Genomic DNA, 17314 nt, shown 5'->3' on the forward strand with positions numbered 1-17314 from the left:
GGAACTGGTGAGACAATGACCGAAAAGCACCCAACTGCAATCGAGGTTCCGCTCAGAACGAATTCAGTGTGACTTAGGATAAGGCCGAGGAGAAGGGCACCCCATGTTTGTTTCTATTTATAGTTAAGGACACTAGTGTCTGAGGACTAATCCTGGGAATGCAGATGCACATGGACAAAGTGATAGTGCTGAGGATCTGGGAAAGGTGGCCCATCCATCACGGGATGAAGCCAACGTTTTCATTTACTAGAAGTGTTCAGAACTTGTTAACTCTCCCCAAATCATGTAAAAAGGAAAAACAAAAAAAACCTGGCCAGAACAATAGTCTCAGGATTAAGGGGGCACCTATGCTTTTGCCCGTAAAATCTTAGAGAATCCTTGTTTTGGGTGAGGGAGTGTTTCAAGTGATCTCTGAATCCAAGGATGGCTTTTACTTGATATGATGGCTTGAGATAGCTTTCCTCTTGAAGGGGGGTATCAATTAGGATGAGGGTGAAAGCCATCCAACAGAGATTTATGGAGTCCTATATGCAAGTCAAGAATGCAAGCATTAAACTAATACTGAGGTCCTGCTTAGTCAACAGCTAAGTACTGCAGTTACTTTAGACCAAGCTTCTTTCATTACATTTTTCTTCATTATGCTCCATAAACACTGCTATTTCCAATATAGGAAGCACTAGCCCTGCCTTTGTTGTCTTTCTAGGTAACGCTGGAAGCCAGACAGACTGCAATCCCAAGCCAACCTGTTAAGAAATTGTTCTACAAGTTCTCCTGGGGAAGTTAACTTACCATACCACTCATCAACCCATGCGAAAGCCTGTCTGTGTCCGATCAGTAGAATATCTCGGACCACCTAAGAAAGGAAAAGAAGGAGGTTGAAATAATACCATGTTTGATTAAAACTCTCTGGAAAATATACATCGTTCCCAGTTCTCAGAATCCTGGCAATTATACATTTCTCCATCCCTCTGTCCATATGTGACAACAATCACACAGGCGTGGGACTTGCTCACCCTCAGCCCTTTGCATCGTGTGCACGTCCCTGGTGGAAATTAATGTCCATTTTACCTGAAAGTCAGGCTGGGAGTGTGTACAAACCAATGACAATGACTTGGCAGTCACAGCAACGATCAGAATGAATCCCCAGGCTAATCACCTTGAGATTTGAATTTTTGTTTACCTTTGCCTAAAACAAGTTCTGCTTCTCATTTATAGAAGGGTGTGTCTCACGGGGGCCACAGAAGTTAGAAATCAGGAACTTTGGGCAGCGAGTCACTTCTAAGTAAAGAACACTTAACACTTTTTCTTCTCTGATGAAATACTTAAACATTGGTTAATTTTCTTTAAGTAATTGAAGGTGTGGGATACAAGATGAGTAACTATCTCTCTAGGCTTGACTTTCATCATGTAACAGAAGAGGGGCAAAAGCAAGTATAGTCAACTATTACAGAAAGAGATGAAAGAAGGGACCCAAAGTAGACTAGGAGACAGTGGCAGTGAGAAGCATGACTAGAGACGAAAGGAATGGAACTATTTCTGATGGTGACACCTAAGGACAACAGTGGACAGGGAAAAATTTTATAGCAATAGTTTGTGTGTGTGTAACCCTGTTCATGTGCTTTTAGTTCATGGTATTCTATTTTTATTTTTATTTTTTGGTCCTCCGTAAAAATGCCTTTTTAATTTTTCTTGGAATACTCCCATTCTTCCTCCAACATTCCTTTCTTCCTGCCAAACAAATGCATCGATTGTCAAAAATCTCTCGTGGAAGATTTAAGCATGTATCAATAAATGAAGGATTTTAATTTGGCGAATTTGTAGAAACGAGGGAAGCATTCATAGTGAAGTGTTTGTTGGCCCAGGACTCTGGATAGCTAGTGAGGCTGAAGGAGGAAACATCGTGAAAATAAGAAAGAACATGAAGACGTATGTACTCGAGTGCTGAGTGTGTCAAATTGATGGAAATCAAAAGAACAGCATCCAGGCATCGGTAAATATACTCTATTACATTAAGCACAACACAGCTGTCTGCTTGGAAACAAGAATTCAATAAGGTGCTAATGGCTCACTTTTGAATGTTTTTTCCCCTTAACTGAGAAAAGATTCCTAAAAAACAAAGGTGTTTGGAGAAAGGCACCCCTGCAAATGCCAGCCCCAGAAACTCATTAGCGACTCATGGGCCAGAGCAGGTGTGTTTTGGGGGTGTTGATAGCACCTCATTATATTTGGAAACAGACGGCGGGAATGCCTATGAGACAGCATAATCGTTACAGGTATTTTAAAGAAAAGAGATTCTCAAAGCTAGCCAGTCACCCGTGAAAAAAGAAACACACAGTGAGCCCTGTGACAATCTAAACATTCTTTGTGAGAGGAGGAAATAATAAAATGCACTATGGTAATGGTCCTAGGAGGAGATCATTTGGGGTTAAAAAAAGGGGTGCGGTGGGGGAATGTTGTAGGAAATCAAGGAAGGTAGAGCCTGAGACAGACACAGAGCTGAGGCAGGAAAATATTTACTCTGGGAGCCCTGACTGTCTTCCTGTTAAATAACTGGACACACAGCAGGACAACAGGAGGTCCCACAACTTGATTTCTCTGCGTCTCACTAGGCTCCCACCTCTGGGCAGGCAGCATGAGCTCTGGAGCTCAGCGGAAGACCAGCATACTTCTCAGTCTGAAATCTGTCCCCGAGTCTGCTGTTATCATGAGCCCAGGTTCAGTCTATTTCTTGGACCTAAATTCAAGATTTACATATTTTATTGTCAACTGGCAGCCCTATTTTATGGTCAGTTGTCCCCCTTCCCTGTAGAGAAGTCCATCTAACTAACAAAAAGCTCAGCACATTAAGGTTAAATTCCAGTGCCTCTGAAAGAATGTCAGAAAACTTTTTTTTTTTTTTTATCAGTTTTTAAGTGGAAAAATAAACACATCCAGCCTATGTGGAATGCAGAGACAACTTGGGTAGTATTTATTTTTATGGAAATGGAAGGATTTACAAAGGGCAACAGTCAACACTGCATTTCCCATTTTTTTCCCCATGAGGTCAGAGGTCATGTTAGAAACCCCTAGCAAACTTAAATCATTACCAAGTGAATTCTTGCTACAAAATTAACGTGGAAGCCAAAGAGGTTACAGAACTGAAATCTGTGTTTTGAGATTGCTAACAATTCTCTGGTGACAGAATTACTGTTCTAAGCAGAAATTCTGCAGTGCACCATCTAATGGGACTACTGGGATTTCTTATTCTGCTTCTTGGGGCATCTTCTACCTTAGGGGTCTACATTTGCAGGACCTTTTGAGTGAGAATTATCCTTGCGGACTGCACACACAGATAAACCCCATGCCTCTGCCTGGAACCCAAGTACACGTACGTACCCATGCCTGGAACTAGATTAGCCCAATGCCAAAGGGAGAAGTACGTTTTTTTTTTTAAATTTTATTTTTCAATTACAGTTTGCATTTAACATTATTTAGTACTAGTCAGGCATATAGCACAGTGGTTAGACAATCGTATACTTTACAAAGTGTCCCCCCTGATATTTCAAGTACCCACCCGGCACCATACACAGTTGTTACAATATTATTGACTGTATTCCCTCTGCTCTCCTTTACATCCTCATGACTATTTTGTGACTACCAATGTGTACTTCTTAGTCCCTTTCACCAAGCCCTCTAAGCCCCCTCCCCTCTGGTCTCTGGGTCTATGAGCCTGTTTCTCTTTTGTTTGTTAATGAGTTTTGTTCTTTAGATGCCACATATAAGTGAAACCATATTTGTCTTTCTCTGCCTGGCTTATTTCACTTAGCTTAATACCTTCTAGGTCTATCCATGATGTTGCAAATGGTAAGATTTCGCTCTTTTTTATGGCTGAGTAATAATAATCTATTGTTTACATATGTACCACAACTTTTTTTATTCACTTATCTATTGATGGGCCCTGGGGTTGCTTCCATATGGGAGAAATATGTTTTGACCACCCAACTTCCCAAATACACTCACCCAACAGACACGGAGGTCACTGGAGAGGAGGTGAAGTGTGACACATCTATCAGTGGAAGGAAATTAAGCCTGTATGTGAAGTGCATTTTCACGACAACAGGGTTGTCTGGATGTAGTCACCTTGGGTTGGCTCAGTGTTTGTGCATCAGTTGACGATCCTTTACTCCAGCTTCCCATAAAGATAGTTACTCAGGAGTTGCTGTTTGCTCACTTACCTTGTGGACAAATTGTTCCACTCTGGTCTGAAGCCCCCAGACCTCGAACTTCACGGTCACCAGCTTGTAGGAGCACATGATAGGCTGATGACTGTCTCTCCAGCCTTCCCTTAAATGTCCCCGTCCTGTCTTCTCTGACTTGAAGTGTTTAGGATCCTGGAAAAAATATACCAAAGAAATGGTAACTTAAAAGTTCAACCATCATTTATATGACATAAGAGAAGTGAATAAGGAAAGCTTAGTGAAAAAAGCCAATCACCAAAGGCCACATTGTATATAATTCCATTTATATGAAATCTCCAGAACAGGCAAATCCATGGAGAGAGAAAGTAGGTTAGTGGCCTATGGCTAGGGCACTGGGATGGCATGGGGAATGACTGCTATGGGAACACAGTTTCTTTTGGGGGTGATAAAAATGTTTTTTTCTTTTTTTTAAAGGTACTGACATCTTTTTTAAAAATTATTTATTTATTTATGTATTTTATTCATTCATTTATTTATTTTTAGAGAGAGGGGAAAGGAGAAAGAGAGGGAGAGAAACATCACTGTGTGGTTGCCTCTCACTTGCGCCCCCAACTGGGGACCTGATGTGCAACCTTGTCATGTGCCCTGACTGGGAATCGAACCAGCGACACTTGGCTCGCAGGCCGACGCTCAAGCCACTGAGCCACAGCAGCCAGGGCTAAAAATGTTTAAAATTAGATTTAAGGTGATGGCTCAAAGTCCTATAAATGTGCTAACAACTGTTGAACTGAACTCTTGAAAATGGGTGAACTCTATGGTATGCAAATCATGTATCAATAAAACTGTGAAAAATACATAAATGCAATAAAAAGTGCTACATGCCACCTCAGGGAAATTTTTCAGTGTGCGCCCGAGCTCTGGGTTTGCTACATAAAGTAATAGTACAGTAGCCATTATCCTAAGCGCACGTTTACTGAACGTACACTGTGGGCCCTGCACAGAACCCAGAATGATAACATGCTCTCCCTCTACCTGGTTTCTAAGTCCTGAGGGGTGTGAAAGGGCATCAGCTGTGTATGTGGTCTGTGTGTCGTTGCAGAGAACTTCCCTCCACGCAGAGAACAGACTCAACTCTACTAGAATAATGTTTTTCTTTTTTGAATTATATTTTATTGATTATGCTATTACAGTTAGATGGTCTCTGTTCCTTGCCTTTCCCCCCTAATTTGCATTGGTTTCAGGAAAATGATGGGCCCAGGGGTCAACAGGGACCAGAGTGGGACAAATATATAATTAATGAAATACAAAATCAACAAAAGGGATTCTAGAAGTGGGGGGGAAAAAAACAGAACGCATAATAAGTATCCCAAAGGAGTAGGTGCTTCTGTGAAGGGAAGAGCTGTTGATCTTGAACGTGGGTGGCATTTTTGCTTCTTTGGTACCAACTTTGTCATGCTGTCTTTTTATCACCTGAACTGACCCAGAACCTGGCACCGAAATGATATGGACAGGCCTGGAAAGATTATGATAATTTCCTTACACGATACATGAAAAAGGTACAAGCATAGGGTTTGGCCCATAGGAAGTCCTCCATTCATGTCGACCATGACTGTGCTTCCCAAGACAGTCAGTGAAGACTCTGAGTAACGTATCCAATGCTACAGTCCCAAGCACCCTGGGTTTTGTAGTGAAAGATTCGGTGTTCAAGGTCATGGGACTAATTCCTGCCTGCCCCGTGTCTGTGTATCACATAACACCATTAAGAATAAAAAGAGAAGACCAATAAGTCAAGAGCGGTACCACCAGGGATATGGTAGATGATCTCTGAAGACGCTCACCACCAGCTCCTTCCCTCCCTGTGCTGGCATGCCATTTCTCTCACCAAACGGTGGAGGCTACTTGTCTGCCCCCTGAATCTAGACTGGCCTTTGACTTGCTTTGACCAATGCAACGTGGCAGGAAGAGACACGGTGTCAGTTCAGGTCATACTAATGTATGTTCCAGACTCCTTAAGAATGAAGCAAGACTGCAATACCAAACACGGAACACTAGCAGACTGCGTTTCCAAAGCAGCTAAGAATTGTGGGGCCTCACAGCAAATTTCAGTTCTGAATAAGACTGGAAAGGCGCTGTCTGCGCAGTGAAAATTATGCTGATGCTTAACTGTGTGCGGTTCCTGGTTGTACCACAAAATTATACAATTATATTAGGCTGTCACAAAAGAAGGTTTTAGGAAAAGGCTAGATGGAAATGGGAAGGGCACTGTATTTTCAAGATGCAGAATAGGATTTTTAAGATCAAAGTGACAATTTGGTCTCATGTCCTCAATTTTATGGATAAGGGCACTGAGGCCGGAGGGGAAATGAAATATTTTGCCCCAAACCCAGGCGCTGGGTAAGAGGTTGGGGACTGGAATTCCAGCCTCCCCTGATTCTAGCTCAATGTTCTATCCACTACATTTATTTTTAATATGAAATAAGGAGAGGATGTCTTTTGTTACAGCCAGATGCTAAAGAAGCAATTAACAATTGAGCTTTTTATGGCAACAGTACGCTGATTCTTTGCAAGGCTTGTGTCATATCTATAGTTGCTGATTTCACCCAGGAAATTTCAGATGTGGCCTCTAATTAGGGACTCACCTTCAAAGAGCCAGAGAGAGGTAAGGGAGATGGATTTACCAGAGGACTCCTTTAATCAAAAATGAAGATCAGAAATGAACATCCAACTGAATGCCTTTGAATAAAGATGAGGGAAAAGAAAATCTAACCTTTGGATCTTATCTCAAATATTCTGGTTGCAAACTTTTCTCCCTTTTCCCATTTGGACCCCATCTCCCCTATTCCTCACCCGCCCCCCCCCCCCCCATTACCTATTCCTCTTGAAATCATTTTCGGCTCTCATTTTCTCACTTGAGTTTGTAAACATAAATGTCTAAATTGTCCATTTACATGTCAGTTGACCATTTTTTATAACCTTTAAATTTTTTTTATTTTTAAAGTTTCTGGTATTTCTACAGCTACTACAATATTTTGGTCCTGATTGAAACTCTTATATCACTTATATTGTTCTTTATCAAAGAACTGGGTTGTTTTACATTTTAAACTTTCATTTCCAAGTTTCCTTAATTTAAAATGAGGTTTATAAGCTTCCACCTTTATCTCTGATGCTAAAAATCCCGTGGACCTTCCCACATTTGGGTTTCAGGGTTTGGGCTATTTTAAAAGAACACAAAGTTTGACTTGAGTGTGACCAAGAGATTACACATCTTGAAACTCCTGGATTCCAGCCCAGTACAATCAGAAAATACAGTGAAAGTTCTCTGTAGTGGGTTGCACGGTGAGCTCCCTCCCCTCAAAGACATGTCCTCACTGCCTAAACCGCTGGATGAGATTTCACTTGGGAAAAAAGGTCTTTGCAGATGTAATGAACTAAGGATCTCAAAATGAGATCATCCTAGATTAAGAGGGTGAGCCCTAAATCCAAAGACAAGCGTCCTTATAAGAAACAGAAATGGAGAAGGCACAGAGAAGAGGCCGCAGGAAGTTGGAGGCAGAGACTGAAGGTATACACCCATAAACCAAGGAACTCCTGGAGCCCCAGGAGCTGGAGGAGGCCAGAAGGAATTTTCTGCTAGAGCTTCACTTTGATTTAGATTTAGAGCTCCTGGCCTCCAGAACTGTGAAAGAACTCCGTGGGAATAGGGAGCAAGGTGAACACCCCCACCCCCGTGCTTCCGATGTGATTGACCTAGGTGGGGTCTGGCCATCCAACTTTTCCAAAGCTCCCCATGGAGCTTTTGACCTGCATGGATGGCCAAGGTCAAGTCACTGCTATAAGATACAATATCACCCCTGTGTTCCAGATGAGAGACCTGAACCTCCAGAATTCAAGCTCAGGGCTGCCTGACTCCCAAACCCGGGCTCCCAAACCTTATGCCCCGTGGACAGGACGGTCCCATCTGAAATTCTGGCACGATGTGTCAGAGGAGCCAGTCTCCTCAGGTCAGGATGGTGTTAATGCTAGCGCCTTGTGGGGTTGTTGCAAGGCTCACACTGGATAATGCAGGCGAAGTCTCCAGTCCAACACCCAACGGACAGCGTGGGATGACCCCGGAGACATCCCAGAGAGATAAGGAGTGTGTGAAACGGAAACATCCTTTGGAGATACTGTAAGATAACCTCTTCAGATCTCATTAAGCTCCTCAAACAAGGCAGCGGGAATATCCGAAGTGCTGTAGGATGATTATTACTTTGTGGTTATCCTGTGGTCGAGTGGACAGAAAAATGCTGAAAAGTGCCAACGAAAATATGACTGCCAACCGTCATGCAGGTGTCCTCGTGCCAGTGAAAGGCTGGTAGGCGCTTCCGTTTTCCGGATGCTGTCACCTGTCAGTGTCCATAAGAACGGTGGTGGAAGAAGTCCTGAGAGAAGGGTTTTTGCTTGTTGGATGTTATGACTAGGTCCTGGGCCAAGGACAAATAAGTGTCTCCAGTCTCAGAACCAATTCCTTCCCCTCTTTGTCTTCTGCTTCAGTGGCAGCTTCCGAGATGAAGAAGCAGAGAGAAAAGACATTGCCCTGCTGTGGGCAGCTTCCTTAGGAAACTGACTTTACCTATTGCACTGGGGCTCTGGGACCACATGGTGGCACCCGCAGGAGCCACCTGGGAGCTTCCCTGGTGGGTGGCAGCTATCTCCCAACAGCACAATGGGTCAGACAGGCTTTGAGCATCTTAGGGGTTTCGTAAAAGCTTTCCTCTCGAAGAGCTTAGAGCTACACACAGACAAGTGCAATCCTCTACTTCCACTAACCTTCCGAGCTGGGCGGGCTGTGTCCCCCAATGGGGAAACGGCATTAGACAGGTCAGGCTGCAGTAACAAAGGGCCACAAACCAAGTGTCTTCAACAACAGGAATTTATTGTCTCACAGGTCTGCAGGCTAGAAGCCCGGGACCCAGATGTGGGTGGAGCTGGCTCCTGCTGAAGGCTATAAATAATCTGTTCCTGCCACCCCGCTAGCTCCTGCTGGTGAGGACTGGCGGCAGTTTCGGCATTCCTTGGCTTGTAGATGCGCACCCCGGTCACACGGCGTTCTCCCTGCGTGTTTTCATGTCACCCTCCCTCTGTGCACACCGATCTCAGTGTCTAAATGTCTCCCTTTTATAAGGACACCAGTCATGCCGAATAAGGACCTTCTCAACCTTGTTTTAACTTCATCATCCCTGGGAAGACCTGATTTCCAAATAAGGTCACACTCTCAGGTGCTGGGGGTAGGACTTCGACACAGCTTGCTCGGTCGTGAAGCGCTGAGCCGCATATGACCCAGCTGCATCTGGGCCCATGGGTGAGGCTGAATTCTCTAAAAGTAACGCTCCGACCTGAGGGCTCTGCCCTCCGCTGGCTGGCTGGGACCCTGTCAGGCTGCGGGTTCGTCCGGCTGGGGGCTTCTGAATTCATCCACAAGGAGAGCTCTGGCGCCAGGTCCTGCTGCTACTCCCCAGGCGTGGCAGATGGCAGATCGGACCGTTGTAGTGCAAGCCCATCCGTACGGAGGAAGGTGAGCTGGTGCCAGGACTGTCGCCCCGGGGCCAGATGGGCCCCACAGGCCACCCCTTCTGTGCGGGTACATCTTCTGTAAAGGCTTCCTCAAGGTCAAGCACATCTTCAGGCCTCATTCACCTCACACTTGGACAAAGCAGAACGAAGTTCTGAACAACAGTTTCACTTGGGTTTCACCTCGGTGCAGCCCAAGTGAAACTGTCCCCATTTGTGAGAATCAGTCTCACACCTGGGGAGGTGCAAGGAGGAGCCCCTAGGAGATCCTGGAACAGGGCTGGAGCGCGGCTTGCATCTCCAAGGCAATACTATTAGCTGACTTTCACTGAGATATCAAATTTCTGTGATTAATTACGCTTTCAATTCGAACCACAAAGGACCATATCCAAGAGGGCCTTGCCCTGTTAATTGAAATTAGAAGTTTTTGATAAATGTGAAATGAAAAAGCGCTAAGTAGTAACTGGCTAGGAATTGATACATTATGTAACTATAATGCTCAGCCCTAAAATAGGGATGAAATGACAACAGATTTCCCCCTTGCATTCTGGAGATTTTCTTGAACTCCAAGGTGTTACAGATATTATTTTCTCATTCTCCTCCAAGGGATGGCCATTTCAACCAGGGAAAATTGAGGCCTGACTTTGACCAAGATTTCTTGAACTTGAATCCTAACAGAGATACACGTAAAAATTAAGGAGCTTTCAATGAAACTAGTCCCAACAGACCACATATGAAAGGGTCCCATTTATACTAAATGTTCAGAGCAGAGAAATCTCGAGACAGAAAAATGCATGGTTGCCTAGGGCTGGGGTGAGGTGGCTTGTAGGGGAAAGGATGGGGCAGGGGCGAGATTATAACTAAAGCATTCAGGGTTTCATTCAGGGGTGATGCACGCGTTTGAAACCCTGTGGTGATGGTTGCACATATCTGTCTGTGAATATACTAAAATCCACTGAATTCTGTACTTCAGAGGGGTGAATTGTGTGGTATGCGAACTTTATCTCAACAATGCTGTTTAAAGAACACAAACAGAACTAAGGGACCGTTCAGAGTGCTTCATCACTGACCTAAAACTTCACTTAAAAGGTCAACGGCTATGCATCAGCTTAAAAACCAAACCAAACCAAACCCTAAGTGCGAAGTGTAGGCGGAAGCAGCCAATTCTTGCTTTGTTAGCAGCTGATACCTGAAGCGCTATTTTTTAAAGCACTGCTCTTGGCCCTAGAGTGCACCACAAACACTGCGTGGTTGGGCTATTTGTCTGCTAAGTGGTTCTCTTAAAGGAGCTTGACTCCTAAGGCACGTGTGACAGGTAGAAAGGCAGACAAAAGGTGCCTGTGTGTGTGTATGTGTGTGTGTGTGGGGCTGCTTTGGTGTGTGTTCGGAGCGCTTCTCAGTTACAATAATTCAGGGCCAGAAAAACTCAAAACTCTGTACTAAGAGAAGAGGGAGCATGCGAATGGGAAATTGGAGCACAAGCCACAAAATAATTCAATAGTCAGCAGTCTTGAGCCCTGAGTTGGAAACCCCTCGTTGTTGGGACTTGTGACTGGCATCTAAACTGAGGATGGCCTTGTGGGACAGAGCCCTTTAACTTGGGGGACCTGATGCTGACTCCGGGCAGACAGTGCCAAAATTAAGTTGTTGGAAACCCGTTCATCTACTGTCAGAACTGGGGAATCGGCTGGATTCAGAGAAAACACCCCAAGAATTCTCCTCACAACAAACCTATAAAGTACATTACTATCTTTTTTTTTTTTTTTAAAGAATGCCCAAGGGAAATGTCCCATCTTGTTTCCAGACTCACTCTCTGCCTCAGCCCCTGCGATGGGCATCTTCCATCAGCTCCCTCCTTCAGAAATCTCTAGACGGGCAGCAGGCATCGACCTCTGTTCCCCGACAAACGTGTGGAGCTATTTTCAGTCTCAAGGGATGGCAGAGCTGAGTGCGGGCCTGCATAGTCCCAGCTCAGCAAAAGTCAGCTTTTCTGCACACACCCTCACTTCTGTAATGGAGTCTCTTTGAATACTCCCTTCACACGGCTCCGGGGTTAGGCAAGAAGGGTACCCCCAGTGACTCTGACAATGTCCCTCCCCCGTCTGTAAATAAAGACTAGGAAGGGGACAGAGGTGGATGCTGGGAGCCCTGGGGAGCCCCTGGCCTTGGTAGATTGGCAGCTGCCTGTGGAATGTGGAGTGCCGACTCCTTTGTCCCCAGCTTGAGGCCTTGTTCCCAATTCCACAGCAACAAGAGTCGGCTCCCTAACATCCTGTTACAGAACGCTAACCTGTTCCTTTCAGCACTGACAGATAGGACTTTATATTTTTAAGATAACCTCAAAACCAGGTCATTCAAGGGTGCCCTGGAGGGGACCTCACCTTGCTGAGCATGTGACAGTGACAGGCCAGGCACCAGCTCTCCTAAGAGCCAGGGAGCTAAGCTCAGCCCGTAAAGGAAGGCCGCTGGGGACCTGGCTTGGTTTGCAGCTGCCTTTGAACTGGGGCTGCAGGCTGTGGATTGTCCTGCTCACTCTGACCTTAGCAGTACTGTTGGCGCACAGGCTAGGGAGCATTATAGCCTCGGTCCATACTGAAGATAGACAATATGGCCCACAGAAAGCCTAGTTTATGAAGTCAAAAGCTGAGAGCGGACTAACAAATATTCTTGATGAATTGCAACATGGCAACAGAGATCAGTGTGGGATTAGCTGTCCCTAAATTTAGCTTGCTCCTCACGTACTGCATTATTTTGGGAAACCTGGACCGCCAACGTGTTGAACAGAGGTGGGAGAGAGGTGTTCAATAAGCCAATCCACCTTTAATTTGAAGGCAATCAAGGATTTCCATTTTAAAAATGGAACAGATTTCAAATTTGTTTTAACTTTAGAACCATTTTATTTTCCCAAATCTGATATTATTTCGAATCCCAATATATAAAGCAGGTGAAGTGAGAAGTGGATTCCTCGCATTATTTGAATCTTCATTATATGACAGAATATATCTCAATGTTGACTGGGCACAGATGCACCGCTGTGGGGCCCTAGATTCTGTGGAGCGGACCCAAGGGGGGCCCTTGAAAGGCTTTGGAATGGGACACCCTGGGTTTGAAGCTCTGCTCCAGCAACTACTACCTGTATGCACCTGGGCAAGTTATTTAACCCCACGACTGTCGTGCAGATAAGAAAACAAGAAAAGGAATGTTTCTCAAGCTGGGTCTGTGGGTGTATTCTTTGGCCGGGGGATGGGGGGGATAGCTTTTTTCCCTCTTTAACAGGCTCCGGCATCACTTAGTTATAGGATGGTCAATTTCTGTTTGTCCAGACCAGGTTTGCTTTTGTCCAATTTGCTATTTTCTAGTCTGTTCGTAAAGAAGAAATTTCCCCCAAAAGATGGGGAGTGGAGTTCCATCAGATTATTAAACCTAAGAAGGTGAACCAAGGACTGGAAAGGGCCTTCTTCCTACTTACCCCAACTTTCCTTCCCTAGGAGCCTCCTCAGTGAGACTCAGTGTTACTGAGATTCACTGAAGGAGGAAACAAGTTTCCTGGAGTTTTTTCCCAAGCAGACAACAGTTGTTTGTCCCTTAGCTTTATCTGAAGAAGCCAGGTTGGTGGGGTAAGACAAACACAATCTTCGGGGATGGACACTTTGGGGTTTGAATCTAGGCTTCCTGAAATTTCCAGCAAGTTCCTTAGAGTCTCTGAGCCTCGGCTTCCTTATCTATAAAATGGAGACAATATCTATCCTACTGGGTTGTTAGGATTAAATGATATAACTGAATAAAATAGCTTCTGAGAAGAACAATGTTGTTTTAATTGCATGTCTTTCTTCGGGCCTCATAACAAGAACAGATGAAGACAAGCGACTTAATAACACCTGTGCTTTCCTGGATATTTTTGGAGCAGAGGCTGAACAGTTAGTTGTACTTAGATTCTGAATAAGTAGAAAAAGTGCAAGAAAGAATCACTGGGTCAGGCCTTACTTTTCAAGGGAAAAACACCACTCCCACCACTGTGGAGTCATAGCCGTAGACTCGGAGAATGCTGGCTGGCCAAGGGCTTGGACAAGGTCAAGCCAGAGCACCTGGTGGACACTGAATACGGTGTTTGATTGGAGGAAGTAAACTTAGATTGTTGATCTGAAGCCAGCTCCCAGCTCAGAATCAATTTAGGAGAAAACTATACAACTATGTATTGTAATTAATGCCACTGGCTGGCAAGGAAGGCCCTGGATGTGACTCCACAGATGCTATCAGGCTCCCAACAGATGACATGAAATTCAAAGGCACTGACCCCTCCCCCTCAGCAGTCTTCAGGGCTTAAGGCTGCTATTTCCTCTTCCCTCCACAAAATTAAAATAACAATAAAATGGTTGCAAAACGTGAGCAGGAAAACAGAAGTCTCCTAGGGGAAGCTGCCCTACCTTGAGTGAATAGTAGAGGTGACAAAATACATTCCTCTCAGCTCTTGGGTAAGCAGACTGGACCTTCTGACGTGGGGGCTGGTCATCTATTACCAGGAGTTCCTCCCTGATATGCTAGTCAAAACGGATCATTTTCCACATGTGTCACATCATGGCACAAAAAAGGGTGGGTGACTCTGCTCTGGAGCTGTTCCCCCAAACCTGGTGCATTGATGCAGAGACCCTTGGGTACTATTCAGGGACTCCAGCACCGCAGACTGCCTGGTTGGCACACAGACAGTAAATGTAACTTCTAAGGTTTCTTAGAGGTGAGGTGTCAGAGACAATACCATTCCGAATTCCGGTCAAACAATAACACACGTATAACAACACCGCTTTAAAAAAGTCTCAGCAGCACAAATGGCTCTATTTTCTGAAGGATCTTGTTGCACCTGCGGAGGATTCTGTGACTTTGAGAACTGGAGCGATTGGACTCAACCCTCTGCTTCTCTCCTCCGTTCATGCCAACAAGTCAATAGCAAGATGCCAAGTCCCACAGCACCACTCACGGCAGCCACTTTCCAAAGACACGCGGTTTCTACTGAGCAGCCGTCCCAGCACCACAGAGGCAGATGTCCACGCCGGAGTCGGAGCGGGAGAAGGCTCACTAGGTGCCAGCGACCGCGCTGGTCATTTTAATGCTCTGCCTTGCCCTTCACATCAGCTCATTGTGTCTCACCTCAACTCTCCACCCACTCAGTCACCTGAGGGGAGGAAGAGGTTCAAGATACAGAAACTGGGGATGACGAAGCTCCATGCTGTGATGCCCTGGGAGACACCCCAAAGCCAAGGCCCCTTATTACTGTGGGTCACCTGCACATGGAAAGTGTGGGCTGAGAGTCCCCATCCGTAGGTTCCAGAGGTTACCTCTTCCACAGCTCCCTCTCTAGCGAGCCTGTTTCTCCCTTCCGTGCATGCTTTGCTTGGATGAATCCTTCCTTTTGGAACATGGAGCCATTTCCCCAAGGACTGTTTCTGGGGAGTCAATGACTCAACGCCACAACCGGCAACTCCACTGCTGGCAGAGACTTAGAATCTCTGGTTTTGACCTGGTATTTAGGAATCCATTTGCCTCGATTTTGTTGGACCTACTTGGTCTGGCATTTCACTATCAAATCCAATTGGTAAGATTTGGGGGACCTCATTCATGCAGATTACTGCAGCAGGTAAAAATTCCTTCCCTTAAAAAATTAAAAACAAAACACTTCTTCCCAGGATGGAGTTAGGCATGACTGTTTTCCTGGTAAATATCGGCTTTGCTTAAAACATCCCAGTGGGCTCCCCATTTTTAGGCCAAAAGAACAGCAGGGGTTTTAAACCCCAGCCCTAGATCTGGTGCTTTGGTAAGGCTTGGTGGCGGTCTCTCTCATCCTCAAAATTCAGTTTGCTTCCATTTAGGTGTGGGGCAGAGCGTAACTTTAAAAATAGCTTTGTGTGCGGCAATTTGGCTATACCTAGCACATTCTCACTGACTCAGCAATTTCACTTTTGGAATTTATTCTACAGAACCATTAGAACAATGCCCAAAAGATGTCATCTGAGGATATTTCCTGCAGTAGTACAATAGCAAAAGAGTGGCCACAGCCTGAATGTCCACCAAACAGGGAATGACACATCGGACATCACCGGACAGCGGCACGTTACAGAGCCATTGCCCACCCTGCCAGAGAGAGGTGTGCTTCCAAAGAAGATGGCAAGCTTCCAGCGTTAGTGAGAAATGCATGCTGCCAAGTGGTACGCACGGTGAGCCTGCTTTTATAAAATAATGCTATTTATGCATTATGTTTACGTGTAAACAGCATAAACACCAACTTGAGCAACAGTTATCCGCATGCTGAGGAGTCACAGGACATTTGTTTTTCAATGTTACTTATTTATAGCACGTTGGAATTTTTTTTAAAACAAGGATCACGTATTACTTTGTGAACAGATGAACAATAAAGATAAACCCTTTCTGAGGGCCCAGCTCAGACTCCGCCATTCCGAGAAAGCCTGTCCCGAGCACGCCGGTGCACGGAGCTGCCCCTCCTTGGACTGCCCCCTCTTTGGTCGTGATCACTGAGCGCAGGGAGCCTGAATCTTGTGGGGCCACCTCTCCTGCCGTTGCCTGAGGCTGTCCTGTCATTTAGCCTTTTAAGTTGTGAGACCTTCTCCTCTCAACTCTGTCATAAGCTTCTTAAAGGCGAGGGTCCTACTTTGCACTTTACCCCACAGGCTACGCCCAATGCCTTGCACAGGGTCTTCACAAAGGATCTATTCTCGAAGATCTGAGGAATGGCAGTGTATCCTCCCAGTCTTCCTGGGCAGGCTGACGGGACCCTCCCTGCCACACAGAGAAGCCACTCAAACATCATCTAAGCCTCTCACTGGGCTGGAGATGGTTACCCTCCCAGCACCATCAGTCTGTACAGTACAAGGCCCAGCTGTAAGGGGGGCATGGGGAGAGGCAATGCCAGTTCCCCAGGGGTCACCGGGGCTCCCATGTGCAATGTCCTGGCAGCTACAATGCTGCTTTCCTCCTGGGGCCACCGGAGGGCGGGGAAGGACAGCAGACCCCTTGGGAAATGACACCTGCCTGGGCTTCTGAGGGAGCAGGGGACAGGGCCTGCACCTGAAAAATGTTCTTCTTTCTTTCCATGGAATTCCTTACCATCTCTGCTCCGGCCACTTCCAGAGGCCACCACCAAGTGCCTCCATCTCTAACGGCACTGGCCTCGTGCAGACCCTGTGAAGAGGGTGCGCCCAGGGTCCTGCGATGCAGCAGCTGCTGGGGACCCTCCCCCAGATGATCTCCTTTGCAGGCTTGGACCCCAGTAATAGGGGTGACCACTGGGGAGCACTTTGGCAGTGGAGGCCTGCCGTCCCCTCCCTCCCCCCACCAATGGTGCAGTCAGTCCTCTTATTACCCAAGAGGCACCCAGCCCCCCAGTGACTTGGAACCCGTCACAGAACAGCTGTGCTATTCTCAGAAAGAAACAGATGGATGGAGGGAAAAGGGGAAAATGACAATAACAACGCAACAAACTGAACTCAACGACGTAGCCAGCATGAGGCAGCTGCGTTAAATCTGGCCATTGGGAGATAAATGAGCATTCTACCACCCTCAGTGGCCAAGATGTGGAC

At 45.8% G+C, this 17314-nt stretch overlaps 1 protein-coding gene across 1 annotated transcript in view; it reads right to left on the reverse strand.

Moving 5' to 3' along the window:
• PITPNC1 (phosphatidylinositol transfer protein cytoplasmic 1) overlaps positions 1-17314 on the reverse strand; it is a 206330-nt gene that overhangs the window by 12175 nt on the left and 176841 nt on the right. Inside the window, exons 7-8 of the mRNA XM_090291100.1 lie at positions 4215-4370; positions 790-853 (exon numbers count right to left, since the gene is read on the reverse strand). Coding sequence (XP_090147226.1) covers positions 790-853; positions 4215-4370 — 220 coding nt within the window. The remainder of the gene's footprint in view (positions 1-789; positions 854-4214; positions 4371-17314) is intronic.

Source organism: Furipterus horrens, unplaced genomic scaffold, assembly GCF_987537825.1.
Source record: "Furipterus horrens unplaced genomic scaffold, mFurHor1.1.pri manual_scaffold_11, whole genome shotgun sequence".
NCBI lineage: Eukaryota > Metazoa > Chordata > Mammalia > Chiroptera > Furipteridae > Furipterus > Furipterus horrens.